We start from the raw sequence: 16,607 nt of genomic DNA on the forward strand, positions 1-16,607 counted from the left end.
GCCAAACACTCCAGTGCCGGCTTAGCCCCTGAAGGTGCGGAGGATGCTGCACCTTTGGGGCGGCCCGACGCTGGAGTGGTTCACGCTACTCCTCGGCGCCGGAGTGGCCCGGCCCGACGGTTCGCGGAGAATCTGCCCACTGTTTTAGATACTGTTGGGAGGGAATAGCCTATCAGGAGAAACCAACAGCAGCCAGAACAGTGGCACCACAACTGGCTCTGTTGCTCAGAAAGGGAGAGATAGTTATAGGGGACTCTATCGTAAGGGGCACAGATCAGCGCTTCTGTGGACATCCTGAGACTCCAGGATGGTGTGTTGCCTTCCTGGTGCCAGGGTCAAGGATGTCGCTGAACAAACACAGGACATCCTGAAGGGGGAGGGTGAACAGCCAGAGGTTGTAGTTCACATAGGTACTAACGACATAGACAGGAAGAGTGATGAGGTCCTGCAGAAGGAGTTCAGGGGGTTAGACAGGAAGCTAAAAGCAGGACCTTTACGGCTGTAATCTCAGGATTACTCCCTGTGCCACGTGCCAGTGAGGCTAGAAATAGGAGGTTAGTGCAGCTAAACACGTGGCTAAACTGGTGGTGTAGGAGGGAGGGTTTCAGATTTCTGTACCATTGGGATCTTCCGGGGCAGGTGGGACCTGTACAAGAAGGACGGGTTACATCTAAACTGGAGGGGCCCCAATATCCTGGCTGGGAGGTTTGCTGGAGTCACTCAGGAGGATTTAAACTAGTTTGGCAGGGGGCTGGGAAGCTTAGAAGGTGTAATAACTGAAGAGGGAATAGAGAACAAAATAAGAGAACAACATCAATGAAAGAGAAAATGCTGGAAAATCTCAGCAAGTCTGGCAGCATCTGTACGGAGAGAAAAGAGCGAACGTTTCGAGTCCGATGACTCTTTGTCAAAGCTAACAGACAGAGAAAGTGGAAATTATTTATACTGTGGAGTGGGAATGAAAGAGGAGTCGTAGCCAAAGAAACCCAGGGAAACTGGGTGCTAATGGCCACAGATTAGCACCAAGGGAAAGAGTGTTAATGGCCACAGATACCAAGGGGAACAGAGTGTTAATGGCCACAGATACCAAGGGAACAGAGTGTTAATGGCCACAGATACCAAGGGAACAGAGTGTTAATGGCCACAGATACCAAGGGAACAGAGTGTTAATGGCCACAGAAACCAAGGGGGAAGAGTGTTAATGGCCACAGATACCAAGGGGGAAGAGTGTTAATGGCCACAGATACCAAGGGGAAAGAGTGTTAATGGCCACAGATACCAAGGGAACAGAGTGTTAATGGCCACAGATACCAAGGGGGAAGAGTGTTAATGGCCACAGATACCAAGGGAACAGAGTGTTAATGGCCACAGATACCAAGGGGGAAGAGTGTTAATGGCCACAGATACCAAGGGAACAGAGTGTTAATGGCCACAGATACCAAGGGAACAGAGTGTTAATGGCCACAGATACCAAGGGGGAAGAGTGTTAATGGCCACAGATACCAAGGGGGAAGAGTGTTAATGGCCACAGATACCATGGGGAAAGAGTGTTAATGGCCACAGATACCAAGGGGGAAGAGTGTTAATGGCCACAGATACCATGGGGAAAGAGTGTTAATGGCCACAGATACCAAGGGAACAGAGTGTTAATGGCCACAGATACCAAGGGGGAAGAGTGTTAATGGCCACAGATACCAAGGGGAAAGAGTGTTAATGGCCACAGATACCAAGGGGGAAGAGTGTTAATGGCCACAGATACCATGGGGAAAGAGTGTTAATGGCCACAGATACCAAGGGGGAAGAGTGTTAATGGCCACAGATACCAAGGGAACAGAGTGTTAATGGCCACAGATACCAAGGGAACAGAGTGTTAACGGCCACAGATACCAAGGGAACAGAGTGTTAATGGCCACAGATACCAAGGGAACAGAGTGTTAATGGCCACAGATACCAAGGGGGAAGAGTGTTAATGGCCACAGATACCAAGGGAACAGAGTGTTAATGGCCACAGATACCAAGGGGGAAGAGTGTTAATGGCCACAGATACCAAGGGAACAGAGTGTTAATGGCCACAGATACCAAGGGGGAAGAGTGTTAATGGCCACAGATACCAAGGGGGAAGAGTGTTAATGGCCACAGATACCATGGGGAAAGAGTGTTAATGGCCACAGATACCAAGGGGGAAGAGTGTTAATGGCCACAGATACCAAGGGGAAAGAGTGTTAATGGCCACAGATACCAAGGGGAAAGAGTGTTAATGGCCACAGATACCAAGGGAACAGAGTGTTAATGGCAGTCCCCAGAGAGGACAAAAGATGTGAAAGGCCAAACAGCAGAGAAACTAACATCAGAGGATGAACTGTAGATGTGGGGGGAGGGGAAGAGAGAAGCAAAGAGGAGAAAGGTGAATAAGATTGGGGGGGGGGGGGGGGGGCGGGAATTAAATATATATTAAGAAAGAAAGAAATGGTAAAAGACAGTTAAAATGAAATGGGATGAAAACAAATGGGTCGAGGTGGGGTAGAGCTGATCATCTGAAGTTGTTGAATTCGATGTTCAGGCCGGAAGGCTGTAGTGTTCCTAACCGGAAGATGAGATGTTGTTCCTCCAGTTTGTGTTGAGCTTCACTGGAACATTGCAGCAGGCCAAGGACAGACATGTGGACATGGGAACAGGGTGTTGTGTTAAAATGGCAAGCAACAGGAAAGCCAGGATCCTGAATGCGCACAGACCGAAGGTGCTCAGCAAAGCGATCCCCCAGTCTGCGTTTGGTCTCTCCGATATAGAGGAGACCACATTGGGAGCAGTGAATGCAGTCGACCAAATTGAAAGAGGTGCAAGTGAAACGCTGCTTAACCTGGAATGGGTGATTTGGGTCTGGGATGTTAAGCATGGAAGAGGTAAAGGGGCAGGTGTTACACCTCCTGCGATTGCATGGGAAGGTGCCATGGGTGATGGGAGAGGTACTGGGTATGGTGGAGGAGTGGACTAGATTGTCTCGGAGGGAACGGTCTCTGCGGAATGCTGACAGAGGGAGTGATGGGAAGATGTGTTTGGTGGTGGCATCACGCGGGAGTTGGCGAAAATGGCGGAGGATTATACTTTGCATACGGAGGCTGGTGGGATGAAATGTGAGAACGAGGGGGACTCTATCCTTGTTCTGGGAGGGAGTGGAGGGGGAGAGGGTAGTGGCGTGGGAGATGGACCGCACACTGTTGAGGGCCCTGTCACCAACTGTAGGTGGGAAACCACAGTTGAGGAAGAAGGAACACATTTTCGAAGCACCATTTTGGAAAGTGGCATCGTCGGAACAAATGCGACGGAGGCGAAGGAGCTGAAAGGGATGGAGTCCTTACAGGGTGTAGGGTCACTGTCCATGTGGAGTTTGCACATTCTCCCCGTGTTTGTGTGGGTTTCGCCCCCACAACCCAAAGATGTGCAGAGTAGGTGGATTGGCCATGTTAAATTGCCCCTTAATTGGAAAAAAATCAATTGGGTACAATAAATTTTTTTAAAAAAGGATTCAGGAAAGTCACGTTCCTGAGAGAATGAAGGATAAGTATGGGGAAGTTTAGGGAGCCTTGGATAACGAGGGATATTGTGAACCTCGTCAAAAAGAAAAAGGAGACTTTTGTACGGTCTGGAATGGTGGGGGCAGTCGAAACCCTTGAGGAATATAAAGAAAGTACTGAAGCGGGAAATTAGGGGGGGCTACGAGGGGCCATGAAAAGCCCTTGGCAAGTAGGATTAAGGTGAATCCCAAAGCTTTTTATTCATATGTAAAAAGCAAGAGGGTGGCCAGGGAAAGGATTGGACCACTTACGGACAGTGGGGGGGTGGGGGGGAATCTGAGTGGAGCCAGAGGAAATGTACGAGGTGCAAAGTGAGTACTTTGCATCAGTATTCACCAAAGGAAAGGACTTTGTGGAAGATGATTCTTGGGTAGGGTGTGAGGACAGTGTGGGTCATGTTGACTTCGAAAAAGAGTAGGTATTGGATCTTAATACCTACTGTACTGTGCTGTACTGTTCTGATTCTTGGGTAGGGTGTGTGGACAGTCTGGATCATGTTAACATCGGAAAGGAGGAGGTATTGGGTCTTTTAAAAGATATTAAGGTAGACAAGTCTCCTGGGCCGGATGGGATTTACCCCAGAATACTGAGGGAAGCAAGGGAGGAAATTGCTGGGGAGGGCGGTGGATGTTGTTTACATGGACTTCAGTAAAGCATTTGACAAGGTGCCTCATGGCAGACTGGTACAAAAGGTGAAGTCACACGGGATCAGAGGTGAGGTGGCAAGAGGGATACAGAACTGGCTCGGTCACAGAAAGCAAAGGGTAGCAGTAGAAGAGTGTTTTTCTGAATGGAAGGTTGTGACTAGTGGTGTTCCACGGGGATCAGTGCTGGGGCCTCTGCTGTTTGGAGGAAATTGTAGCTGGTTTGATTAGTAAGTTTGCAGATGACACAAAGGTTGGCGGAATTGCGGATAGCGATGAGGACTGTCAGAGGGTACAGCAGGGATGTAAGATAGGTTGGAGATTTGGGCAGATAAATGGCAAATGGAGTTTAATCCAGACAAATGTGAAGTAATGCATTTTGGTAAGCCTAACATAGAGGGGAAATATACCATAATAATAATAATAGTTATTGTCACAACTAGGCTTACATTAACACAGCAATGAAGTTACTGTGAAAAGCCCCGATTATGTTTTTTCTTTTCTATTATGTTGCCCTATTATGTATTTTCTTTTATTCCCCTTTTCTTCCCATGTACTTAATGATCTGTTGAGCTGCTCGCAGAAAAAAACTTTTCACTGAACCTCGGTACACGTGACAATAAACAAAATCCGATCCAATCCCCCAGTCGCCACACTCCAGCGCCTGTTCGGGTACACAGAGGGAGAATTCAGAATGTCCAAATTACCTAACAGCACATCTTTGGAGCTTGTGGGAGGAAACCGGAGCACCCGGAGGAAACCCACGCAGACACGGGGAGAACATGCAGACTCCACACAGACAGTGACCCAAGCCGGGAATCGGACCTGGGACCCTGGTGCTATGAGGCAACAGTGATAACCACTGTGCTACCGTGCTGCGCCAGTGGCAAAACTCTTTGGAATATAGAGAATCAGAGAGATCTGGATGTGCAGGTCCACAGATCTTTGAAAGTGGCAACATCGAAGAGATAGCGGAGGGGCTGAAGGTCATGCAGTTGGGTAAAGCCCCGGGGCCGGATGGGTACCCAGCGGAGTTTTATAAAAGGTTCACTGGGATATTGGGGCCACTGTTGATGAGGACATTCAATGAGGCAAGGGAGAGAGGGGTGCTGCCCCCGACAATGTCACAGGCCACGATCTCGCTGATTCTGAAGCGGGATAAGGATCCGGAGCTGTGTGGGTCCTACAGGCCGATATCCCTATTGAATGTGGACGCCAAACTGCTGGCCAAAATGTTGTCCTCTAGGATTGAAGACTGTGATGTGATTGGGGAGGACCAGAAGGGGTTCGTTAAGGGAAGGCAGTTGGTGTCCAATGTAAGAAGTTTGCTAAATGCGATCATGATGCCCCCAAAAGGTAGGGGGTGGAAGTAGTGGTTGCAATGGACGCAGAGAAGGCTTTTGATCGAGGAGAAGGGAATATCTGTGGGACGTGCTGGGATGGTTCGGATTTGGGCGGGGCTTTATTCAATGGGTCAGGTTGCAGCATCAGGCTCCTGTGGCGAGCATACGGACGAAAGCGGACTACTTTAGGCTACATCGGGGGACGAGACAGGGATGCCCCCTTTCCCCACTGCTGTTCGCGCCGGCTATAGAGCCGTTGGCAATTGCGCTGAGAGCCTCAAAGGGCTGGAAGGGATTGGTCTGGGGGGGGGGGGAGTGGAACACAGAGTCTCACTCTACACAGACGACCTGCCCCTATACGTATCGGACCTAATAGAGTGGAAGGAAGAAATCATGAGGATTCTGGGGGAATTCGGCCAGTTTTCGGGGTACAAACTAAATATGGGGAAAAGTGAGATGTTTGCGATCCAGGCAAGGGGACAGGAGAAACGACTGGGGGAACTGCCGTTTAGAGTGGTAGGCGGATGTTTTAGGTATCTAGGCATCCAGGTGGCGCGGGAATGGGAACGGTTGCACAAACTTAATCTGACCCATCTGATGGACCAAATGAAGGAAGATTTTCGGAGGTGGGACGTGCTCCCGTTATCACTGGCTAGGAGGGTCCAGACGGTGAAGATGACGGTCCTCCTGAGATTCCTGTTTGTGTTCCAGTGTCTCCCCATCTTTATTCCTCGGTCCTTCTTTAAACGGGTCAGTAAGGTGATATCTGGCTTTGTCTGGGCGGGTAAGACCCCGCGAGTAAAAAAGGGGATGATTGAGCGGAGCCGTGGGGAGGGTGGGCTAGCGCGGACAAACTTCAGTAACTATTATTGGGCGGCGAATATAGCCAGGATCAGGAAGTAGTTAGTGGGGGAGGATCGGCATGGAAGCGATGGAGGCGGCATCATGTAAGGGCACCAGTCTGGGGGCGTTGGTAACTGCGCCTCTGCCGTTCCCGCTGGCACGGTACTCCACCAGCCCCGTGGTGGTGGCGGCTCTGAGATTCTGGGGGTAATGGAGGAGACATGTCGGAGCGGAGGGAGCATCGGTCTGCTCTCCAATCTGTAACAACCATCGGTTTTCCCCAGGAAGGATGGCCGGGGAGGTTTCGGAGATGGCAGAAGGCAGGAATTGAGAGGATGGGAGCTATGTTTATAGAAGGAGCTATCCTAGCTTGAGGGAGCTGGGGAGCAATCTGGATTGGCGAGAGGAAACAAATTTAGGTATCTGCAGGTGCGGGACTTCCTACGTAGACAGGTCTCAACCTTCCTGCTCCTACCGCCAAGGGAGATTCAGGATAGGGTAGTTTCCAGAGTGTGGGTGGGAGAACGGAAGGTCTCCGACATCTATAAGGAGCTCATGGGGTCAGAGGACACGCAGACTGAGGAGCTGAAGCGCAAGTGGGAGGAGGAGCTGGGAGGATAGAGGATGGTCTCTGGGCGGAGGCGTTGAGTAGATTCAACGCGTCCGCAACATGTGCCAGGCTCAGCCTGATACAATTTAAGGTTGTTCACCGGGCTCACATGACAGTGGCCCAGATGAGCAGGTTCTTTGGTGTAGAAGACAGGTGCCCAAGGTGTGCGGGAGGACCAGCGAACCATGTCCATATGTTCTGGACATGTCCGAAGCTGAGGGGATTTTGGGAGGGGTTTGCAGACGTCATGTCCAAGGTTTTAAATATAAGGATCGTATTGAGTTTAAAGGTGGTGATTTTCGGGGTGTCGGAAGACTCGGGAATCCAGGAGGAGAAAGAGGCAGACATTGGGCAGCACGGTAGCATTGTGGATAGCATAATTGCTTCACAGCTCCAGGGTCCCAGGTTCGATTCCGGCTTGGGTCACTGGCTGTGCGGAGTCTGCACGTCCACCCCGTGTGTGCGTGGGTTTCCTCCGGGTGCTCCGGTTTCCTCCCACAGTCCAAAGATGTGCAGGTTAGGTGGATTGGCCATGCTAAATTGCCCTCAGTGTCCAAAATTGCCCTTAGTGTTGGGTGGGGTTACTGGGTTATGGGGATAGGGTAGAGTTGTTGACCTTGGGTAGGGTGCTCTTTCCAAGAGCCGGTGCAGACTCGATGGGCCGAATGGCCTCCTTCGGCACTGTAAATTCTATATGTTCTGGCCTTTGCTTCCCTGGTAGCCCGGAGACGGATACTATTAGCTTGGAGGGACGCAAAGCCCCCGAAGTCGGAGACCTGGCTAACTGACATGGCTAGCTTTCTCTGTTTGGAGAAAATCAAGTTCGCCTTGAGAGGGTCTCTGTTAGGGTTCACCCGGAGGTGGCAACCATTCGTCAACTTTGCAGAAAATGAATCGTCGGCAGCATGGTAGCACAGTGGTTAGCACTGTTGCTTCGCAGCTCCAGGGTTCGATTCCCCACTGGGTCACTGTCTGTGCGGAGTCTGCACGTTCCCCCCCCTGTGTGCGTGGATTTCCTCCGGGTGCTCCGGCTTCCTCCCACAGTCCAAAGCTGTGCAGGTTAGATGGATTGGCCATGATAAATTGCCCTTAGTGTTTAAAAAGGTTGGGCGGTTTACTGGGTTACGGGGATAGGCTGGAGGAGTGGGCTTAGTTTACTGGGTTACGGGGATAGGCTGGAGGAGTGGGCTTAGGTGAGGCGTTCGTTCCAAGGGCCTCTGCAGACTCGATGGACCGAATGAGCCCTTTCTGCACTGTAAATTCTATAATTCTATGATAAGAAAGGTGGAGTTTGAGAGATGACCTGGTAGAGGTCTACAAGGTTATGAGGGCCATGGAGTGGAGGGGCAGGCACTCTTTCCCAGGGTGGAGGGGTCAGTCACCAGGGGGCAGAGGTTTAAGGTCGGTGGAGCAAAGTTTAGAGGAGATGTGCGAGGCAGGCTTTTTTAATGCAGAGGTTGGTGAGCGCCTGGAACGCGTTGCCAGGGGAGGGTGTGGAAGCCGATACCCTTCGGCCCTCCAAGCCCGTGCGCTGACCATGCTGCCCGTCTAAACTAAAATCTTCCACATTTCCGGGGTCCGTATCCCTCTATTCCCATCCTATTCATGTATTTGTCAAGATGCCCCTTAAACGTCACTATCGTCCCTGCTTCCACCACCTCCTCCGGCAGCGAGTTCCAGGCACCCACTACCCTCTGTGTAAAAACATTTGCCTCGTACATCTCCTCTAAACCTTGCCCCTCCCACCTTAAACCTATGCCCCCTAGTAATTGATCCCTCGACCCTGGGGAAAAGCCTCTGACTATCCACTCTGTCTATGCCCCTCATAATTTTGTAGACCTCTATCAGATCGCCCCTCAACCTCCGTCGTTTCAGTGAGAACAAACCGAGTTTATTCAACCTCTCCTCATAGCTAATGCCCTCCATACCAGGCAACATCCTGGTAAATCTCTTCTGCACCCTCTCTAAAGCCTCCACATCCTTCTGGTAGTGTGGCGACCAGAATGGAACACTATACTCCAGGTGTGGCCTAACTAAGGTTCTATACAGCTGCAACATGACTTGCCAATTCTTATACTCAATGCCCCTGGCCAATGAAGGCAAGCATGGCGTATGCCTTCTTGACTACCTTCTCCACCTGTGTTGCCCTTTTCAGTGACCTGTGGACCTGTTCTCCTAGATCTCTCTGACTGTCAATACTCTTGAGGGGTCTACCATTCACTCTATATTCCCTACCTACATTAGACCTTCCAAAATGCATTACCTCACATTTGTCCGGATTAAACTCCATCTGCCATCTCTCCGCCCAAGTCTCCAAACGATCTAAATCCTGCTGTATCCTCTGACAGTCCTCATCGCTATCCGCAATTCCGCCAACCTTTGTGTCGTCTGCAAACTTACTAATCAGACAGTTACATTTTCCTCCAAATCATTGGATAAAAGCAAATTACTGCGGATGCTGGAATCTGAAACGAAAGGGAAAATGCTGGAAAATCTCAGCAAGTCTGGCAGCATCTGTAGGGAGAGAAAAGAGCGAACGTTTCGAGTCCAATGACTCTGTCAAAGCTTTGACAAAGAGTCATCTGACTCGAAACGTTAGCTCTTTTCTCTCCCTACAGATGCTGCCAGACTTGCTGAGATTTTCCAGCATTTTCCCTTTCGTCCTCCAAATCATTTATATATACTATGAACAGCAAAGGTCCCAGCATTGATCCCTGCGGAACACCACTAGTCATAGCCCTCCAATTAGAAAAGCACCCTTCCATTGCTACTCTCTGCCTTCTATGACCTAGCCAGTTCTGTATCCACCTTGCCAGCTCACCCCTGATCCCGTATGACTTCACCTTTTGTACCACTCTACCATGAGGGACGTTGTCAAAGGCCTTACTGAAGTCCATATCGACAACATCCACTGCCTTACCTGCATCAATCATCTTTGTGACATAGAACATTACAGCGCAGTACAGTCCCTTCGGCCCTCAATGTTGCGCCGACCTGTGAAACCACTCTAAAGCCCATCTAGCCCATCCCGTACCAGCCTCCCCGAACAGGCGCTGGAATGTGGTGACAAGGGGTTTTTCACAGTAACTTCATTGAAGCCTACTTGTGACAACAAGCGATTTTCATTTTCAGTACTCGGTCTTCCTGTTATTCCTTCCAAAATGAATCACCTCACACTTTTATGCATTAAACTCCACTTGCCACCTGTCAGCCCAGCTCTGCAGCTTACAAACAGCAGTGGCCCCAAAATGAGTTCCTTGTGGTACACCACTAGTAACTGGACTCCAGTCTGAATATTTCCCATCAACCACCACCCTTTGTCTTCTTCCAGCTAGCCAATTTCTGATCCAAACTGCTAAATCACCCTGAATCCCATGCCTCTATTTTCTGCAATAGCCTACCGTGGGGAACCTTATCAAACGCTTTACTGAAATCCATATCACCACATCAACTGCTTTACCCTCATCACTTGTTTGGTCACCTTCTCAAAGAACTCAATAAGGTTTGTGAGGCACGACCTACCCTTCACAAAACCGTGTTGACTATCTCTAATCAAATTATTCCTTTCCAGATGATTATACATCCTATCTCTTATAAACCTTTCCAAGACTTTGCCCACAACAGAAGTACGGCTCACTGGTCTATAGTTACCGGGATTGTCTCGACTCCCCTTCTTGAACAAGGGAACAACATTTGCTATCCTCCAGTCTTCTGGCACTATTCCTGTAGATAAAAGATGACTTAAAGATCAAAGTAAGAAGTCTTACAACACCAGGTTAAAGTCCAACAGGTTTGTTTCAAACACGAGCTTTCGGAGCACGGCTCCTTCTTCAGGTGAATGGAAAGGCTTGTTCCAGAAATGTTTATATAGACACAGTCAGAGATGCCCCGGAATGCGAGCACCTGCAGGCAATCAAATCATCAAAGATGCAGAGAGAGAGGTAACTCCAGGTTAAAGAGGTATGAATTGTCCCAAGCCAGTTCAGTCGGTAGGCCTCTGCAAGTCCAGGCTTGTTGGTGGGGGCCGAATGTAATGCGACATGAATCCCAGATCCCGGTTGAGTCCGCATTCATGCGTGCGGAACTTAGCTATAAGTTTTTGCTCAGCAATTTTGCGTTGTCGCGTCTCCTGAAGGCCTCCTTGTAGAATGCTGACCCGGAGATCAGAGGCTGAATGTCCTTGACTGCTGAAGTGTTCCCCAACTGGAAGGGAACAGTCCTGCCTGTTGATAGTCGCACGATGCCCGTTTATTCGTTGTCGCAGTGTCTGCATGGTCTCGCCAATGTACCACGCTTCGGGACATCCTTTCCTGCAGCGTATGAGGTAGACTACATTGGTCGAGTCGCACGAGTATGCGCCGCGTACCTGGTGGGTGGTGTTTCCACGTGTAATGGTGGTGTCCATGTCGATGATCTGGCATGTCTTGCAGAGATTACCCTGGCAGGGTTTTGTGGTGTTGTGGTTGCTGTTCTGAAGGCTGGGTAATTTGCTGCAAACAATGGTTTGTTTGAGGTTGCGCGGTTGTTTGAAGGCCAGTAGTGGGGGTGTGGGGATGACCTTGGCAAGATGTCCATCCTCGCTGATGATGTGTTGGAGGCTGCGAAGAAGATGTCGTAGTTTCTCCGCCCCAGGAAAGTACTGGACGACGAAGGGTACTCTGTCAGTGGTGTCCCGTGTTTGTCTTCTGAGGAGGTCGGTGCGGTTTTTTGCTGTGGCGCGGTGGAACTGTCGATCAATGAGTCGAGCGCCATATCCCGTTCGTACGAGGGCATCTTTCAGCATCTGTAGGTGTCTGTTGCGCTCCTCCTTGTCTGAGCAGATCCTGTGTATACGGAGGGCTTGTCCATAGGGGATGGCTTCTTTAATGTGTTTCGGGTGAAAGCTGGAGAAGTGGAGCATCGAGCAATCTCACGATGCTCCACTTCTCCAGCTTTCACCCGAAACACATTAAAGAAGCCATCCCCTATGGACAAGCCCTCCGTATACACAGGATCTGCTCAGACAAGGAGGAGCGCAACAGACACCTACAGATGCTGAAAGATGCCCTCGTACGAACGGGATATGGCGCTCGACTCATTGATCGACAGTTCCACCGCGCCACAGCAAAAAACCGCACCGACCTCCTCAGAAGACAAACACGGGACACCACTGACAGAGTACCCTTCGTTGTCCAGTACTTTCCTGGGGCGGAGAAACTACGACATCTTCTTCGCAGCCTCCAACACATCATCAGCGAGGATGGACATCTTGCCAAGGTCATCCCCACACCCCCACTACTGGCCTTCAAACAACCGCGCAACCTCAAACAAACCATTGTTTGCAGCAAATTACCCAGCCTTCAGAACAGCAACCACAACACCACAAAACCCTGCCAGGGTAATCTCTGCAAGACATGCCAGATCATCGACATGGACACCACCATTACACGTGGAAACACCACCCACCAGGTACGCGGCGCATACTCGTGCGACTCGACCAATGTAGTCTACCTCATACGCTGCAGGAAAGGATGTCCCGAAGCGTGGTACATTGGCGAGACCATGCAGACACTGCGACAACGAATAAACGGGCATCGTGCGACTATCAACAGGCAGGACTGTTCCCTTCCAGTTGGGGAACACTTCAGCAGTCAAGGACATTCAGCCTCTGATCTCCGGGTCAGCATTCTACAAGGAGGCCTTCAGGAGACGCGACAACGCAAAATTGCTGAGCAAAAACTTATAGCTAAGTTCCGCACGCATGAATGCGGACTCAACCGGGATCTGGGATTCATGTCGCATTACATTCGGCCCCCACCAACAAGCCTGGACTTGCAGAGGCCTACCGACTGAACTGGCTTGGGACAATTCACACCTCTTTAACCTGGAGTTACCTCTCTCTCTGCATCTTTGATGATTTGATTGCCTGCAGGTGCTCGCATTCCGGGGCATCTCTGACTGTGTCTATATAAACATTTCTGGAACAAGCCTTTCCATTCACCTGAAGAAGGAGCCGTGCTCCGAAAGCTCGTGTTTGAAACAAACCTGTTGGACTTTAACCTGGTGTTGTAAGACTTCTTACTGTGCTCACCCCAGTCCAACGCCGGCATCTCCACATTAAAGATCAAAGCCAAAGGCTCAGCAATCTCCTCCCTAGCTTCCCAGAGAATCCTAGGATAAATGGGCAGCAGGGTAGCATGGTGGTTAGCATAAATACTTCACAGCTCCAGGGTCCCAGGTTCGATTCCCGGCTGGGTCACTGTCTGTGTGGAGTCTGCACGTCCTCCCCTTGTGTGCGTGGGTTTCCTCCGGGTGCTCCAGTTTCCTCCCACAGTCCAAAGATGTGCGGGTTAGGTGGATTGGCCATGCTAAATTGCCCGTAGTGTCCTAATAAAAGTAAGGTTAAGGGGGGGTTGTTGGGTTACGGGTTGTGGATACGTGGGTTTGAGTAGGGTGATCATGGCTCGGCACAACATCGAGGGCCGAAGGGCCTGTTCTGTGCTGTACTGTTCTAAATCCCATCCGGCCCAAGGGACTTATCTATTTTCACTCTTTCCAGAATTGCTAACACCTCCTCCTTATGAACCTCAAGCCCTTCTAGTCTAGTAGCCTGTATCTCAGTATTCTCCTCGACAACATTGTCTTTTTCCTGCGTGAATACTGATGAAAAATATTCATTTAGCACCTCTCTTATCTCCTCGGACTGCACGCACAACTTCTCACTACTGTCCTTGACTGGCCCTACTCTTACCCTAGTCATACTTTTATTCGTGACATATCTATATACGCCGTCCACCTCCCTCCACCTCCCCAGCTCCCTCCACCTGCCCAACGCCCTCCGCCTCCCCAGCGCCCTCCGCCTCCCCAGCTCCCTCCGCCTGCCCAGCGTCCTCCGCCTGCCCAGCGCCCTCCGCCTGCCCAGCGCCCTCCGCCTGCCCAGCGCCCTCCGCCTGCCCAGCGCCCTCCGCCTGCCCAGCGCCCTCCGCCTCCCCAGCGCCCTCCGCCTCCCCAGCGCCCTCCGCCTCCCCAGCGCCCTCCGCCTCCCCAGCGCCCTCCGCCTCCCAGCGCCCTCCGCCTCCCCAGCGCCCTCCGCCTCCCCAGCGCCCTCCGCCTCCCCAATGCCCTCCGTCTCCCCAGCGCCCTCCACCTCCCCAGCGCCCTCCACCTCCCCAACGCCCTCCATCTCCCCAGCGCCCTCCACCTCCCCAGCGCCCTCCACCTCCCCAGCGCCCTCCACCTCCCCAGCGTCCTCCACCTCCCCAGCGCCCTCCATCTCCCCAGCGCCCTCCACCTCCCCAATGCCCTCCATCTCCCCAGCTCCCTCCGCCTCCCCAGCGACCTCCGCCTCCCCAGCGCCCTCCGCCTCCCCAGCGCCCTGCCCCTCCCCAGCGCCCTCCCCCTCCCCAGCGCCCTCCCCCTCCCCAGCGCCCTCCCCCTCCCCAGCGCCCTCCCCCTCCCCAGCGCCCTCCACCTCCCCAGCGCCCTCCACCTCCCCAGCGCCCTCCACCTCCCCAGCGCCCTCCACCTCCCCAGCGCCCTCCACCTGCCCAGCGACCTCCGCCTCCCCAGCGCCCTCCACCTCCCCAGCGCCCTCCACCTGCCCAAAGCCCTCCACCTCCCCAGCGCCCTCCACCTCCCCAGCGCCCTCCACCTCCCCAGCGGCCTCCACCTCCCCAGCGCCCTCCACCTCCCCAGCGCCCTCCACCTCCCCAGCGGCCTCCACCTCCCCAGCGCCCTCCACCTCCCCAGCGCCCTCCACCTGCCCAGCGCCCTCCACCTCCCCAGCGGCCTCCACCTCCCCAGCGGCCTCCACCTCCCCAGCGGCCTCCACCTCCCCAGCGCCCTCCACCTCCCCAGCGCCCTCCACCTGCCCAGCGCCCTCCACCTGCCCAGCGCCCTCCACCTGCCCAGCGCCCTCCACCTCCCCAGCGCCCTCCACCTGCCCAACGCCCTCCACCTCCCCAGCGGCCTCCACCTCCCCAGCGGCCTCCACCTCCCCAGCGCCCTCCACCTCCCCAGCGCCCTCCACCTCCCCAGCGCCCTCCACCTCCCCAGCGCCCTCCACCTCCCCAGCGCCCTCCACCTCCCCAGCGCCCTCCACCCCCCCAGCGCCCTCCACCTCCCCAGCGCCCTCCACCTCCCCAGCGCCCTCCACCTCCCCAGCGCCCTCCACCTCCCCAATGCCCTCCACCTCCCCAGCGCCCTCCACCTCCCCAGCACCCTCCACCTCCCCAGCGCCCTCCACCTCTTCAACTCCCTCCATATCACCCTCCATCTCCCCATCACCCTCCAACCTCCCCAACACCCTCCACCTCCCCCATCACCCTCCAACCTCCCCAACACCCTCCACCTCCCCCATCACGCTCCTCTCCTCCCATCACCTCCTCTCCCACCCTCATAATGCACAGTTCATCAGTTGAGGATGGGCCATTGAGTTTATTCACGGCAGAGGGATACAGACGTTTGATCTGCCCAGGAGAGAACGGCTTGTGGACAGGCAGGAAAGTGGAATTGAGGCCAATATCAGGTCAGCCTCAATCTTATTGAAGGGCCAGAATGGCCGACCCCGGCTCTTATTTCTTACGATCACCCAATGCACATGTCACAGGAGTGAAGGTGAAGCTATGTTGGAACGTACCAATGTCATCGGGCGAACTCCAGGAAGCGCTACCCTGGGATAGGCTGGTCCAACTCGAGTCCTCGTCACTCACAGCCGTGTTCCTCATTCCAAAGAACAGACAAGAGTTTTTCCGATGTTCACTGGGGGCTTCCATTGGGTTGGTCAGTCTGGTCTTTGCAGCATCTTCTGCTGACTGTTCTCCAAGCAGCATGGAGCTGGGCTGCTGCACATCAGCAGGTTGAGCAGAGTCTGACTCGCAGCTCTCACAGTCTGCCTGGTCCAGTCGGAGGACAAGCGGCTGCCCTTTCTCACTATCCCCACCGCACGTGTCGAGGGAAAGCTCCAGGCCCATGTAGTAACTGAGAAAGCCTTTACTCTGGGGTGTGGCCTGATTCACTGTTTGTCCCTTGTCCCCAGATTCAGGCTGTTCCTTGTTTGCTGAGCTCTCAGACTCTCCCGTCTTGGAGGTTATATTCCGATTCTGGTCCTTCCTCTCGTGCTCCGCCGCCTTGCGCATCAGGTTGCGCCCATCTTTCAGCCACTTGCTGTTGGCCGTCTCATCAGCCAGTCCCATAGCAGCCTGAAGGTCAGTGGAAGCATAAACCTTACGCCCCTTGGGTGGCGTTGACCTCTTGATGTCCGCGTTGAGCAGCTCGTTGTGTGAGGAGCGCAGGTTGAGAGTCAGTGTTGGGGTCACACAGCTCATGACGTTCACCAGACCCGTCTGGTTACTTACAGAGCTCGACATGGTGCCTCTATCACTCTGAAATTAAACAGAAGGGACAGTTAACCAACTGGTGACCAACATCCTTCCATACACTTTCACAGAAGGCCATGCCACCCATCATTCCTGTGATAGCTCCAGTCCAGTACCATCCAGAGAAGCCAATACAGATTCTCCTGAACCCACCAAGCACCATTCCAGATCACAGGTTTAGTCAGCAGACGAGGATCAATGCTGGGGGGAGGCAGGGGGTAATACACAGGCCACAGGAC

At 52.9% G+C, this 16,607-nt stretch overlaps 1 protein-coding gene across 1 annotated transcript in view; it reads right to left on the bottom strand.

Moving 5' to 3' along the window:
- Positions 1-16,371, bottom strand: part of LOC119977767 (amyloid-beta A4 precursor protein-binding family B member 2-like) — a 75,806-nt gene extending 59,435 nt beyond the window's left edge. Inside the window, exon 1 of the mRNA XM_038818970.1 lies at positions 15,630-16,371. Within this exon, the coding sequence (XP_038674898.1) occupies positions 15,630-16,359 (730 nt within the window). The 5' untranslated portion in view covers positions 16,360-16,371. The remainder of the gene's footprint in view (positions 1-15,629) is intronic.
- Positions 16,372-16,607: the final 236 nt, after the last annotated feature.

This window comes from Scyliorhinus canicula, chromosome 14 (assembly GCF_902713615.1).
Source record: "Scyliorhinus canicula chromosome 14, sScyCan1.1, whole genome shotgun sequence".
NCBI classification, from domain to species: Eukaryota; Metazoa; Chordata; class Chondrichthyes; order Carcharhiniformes; family Scyliorhinidae; genus Scyliorhinus; species Scyliorhinus canicula.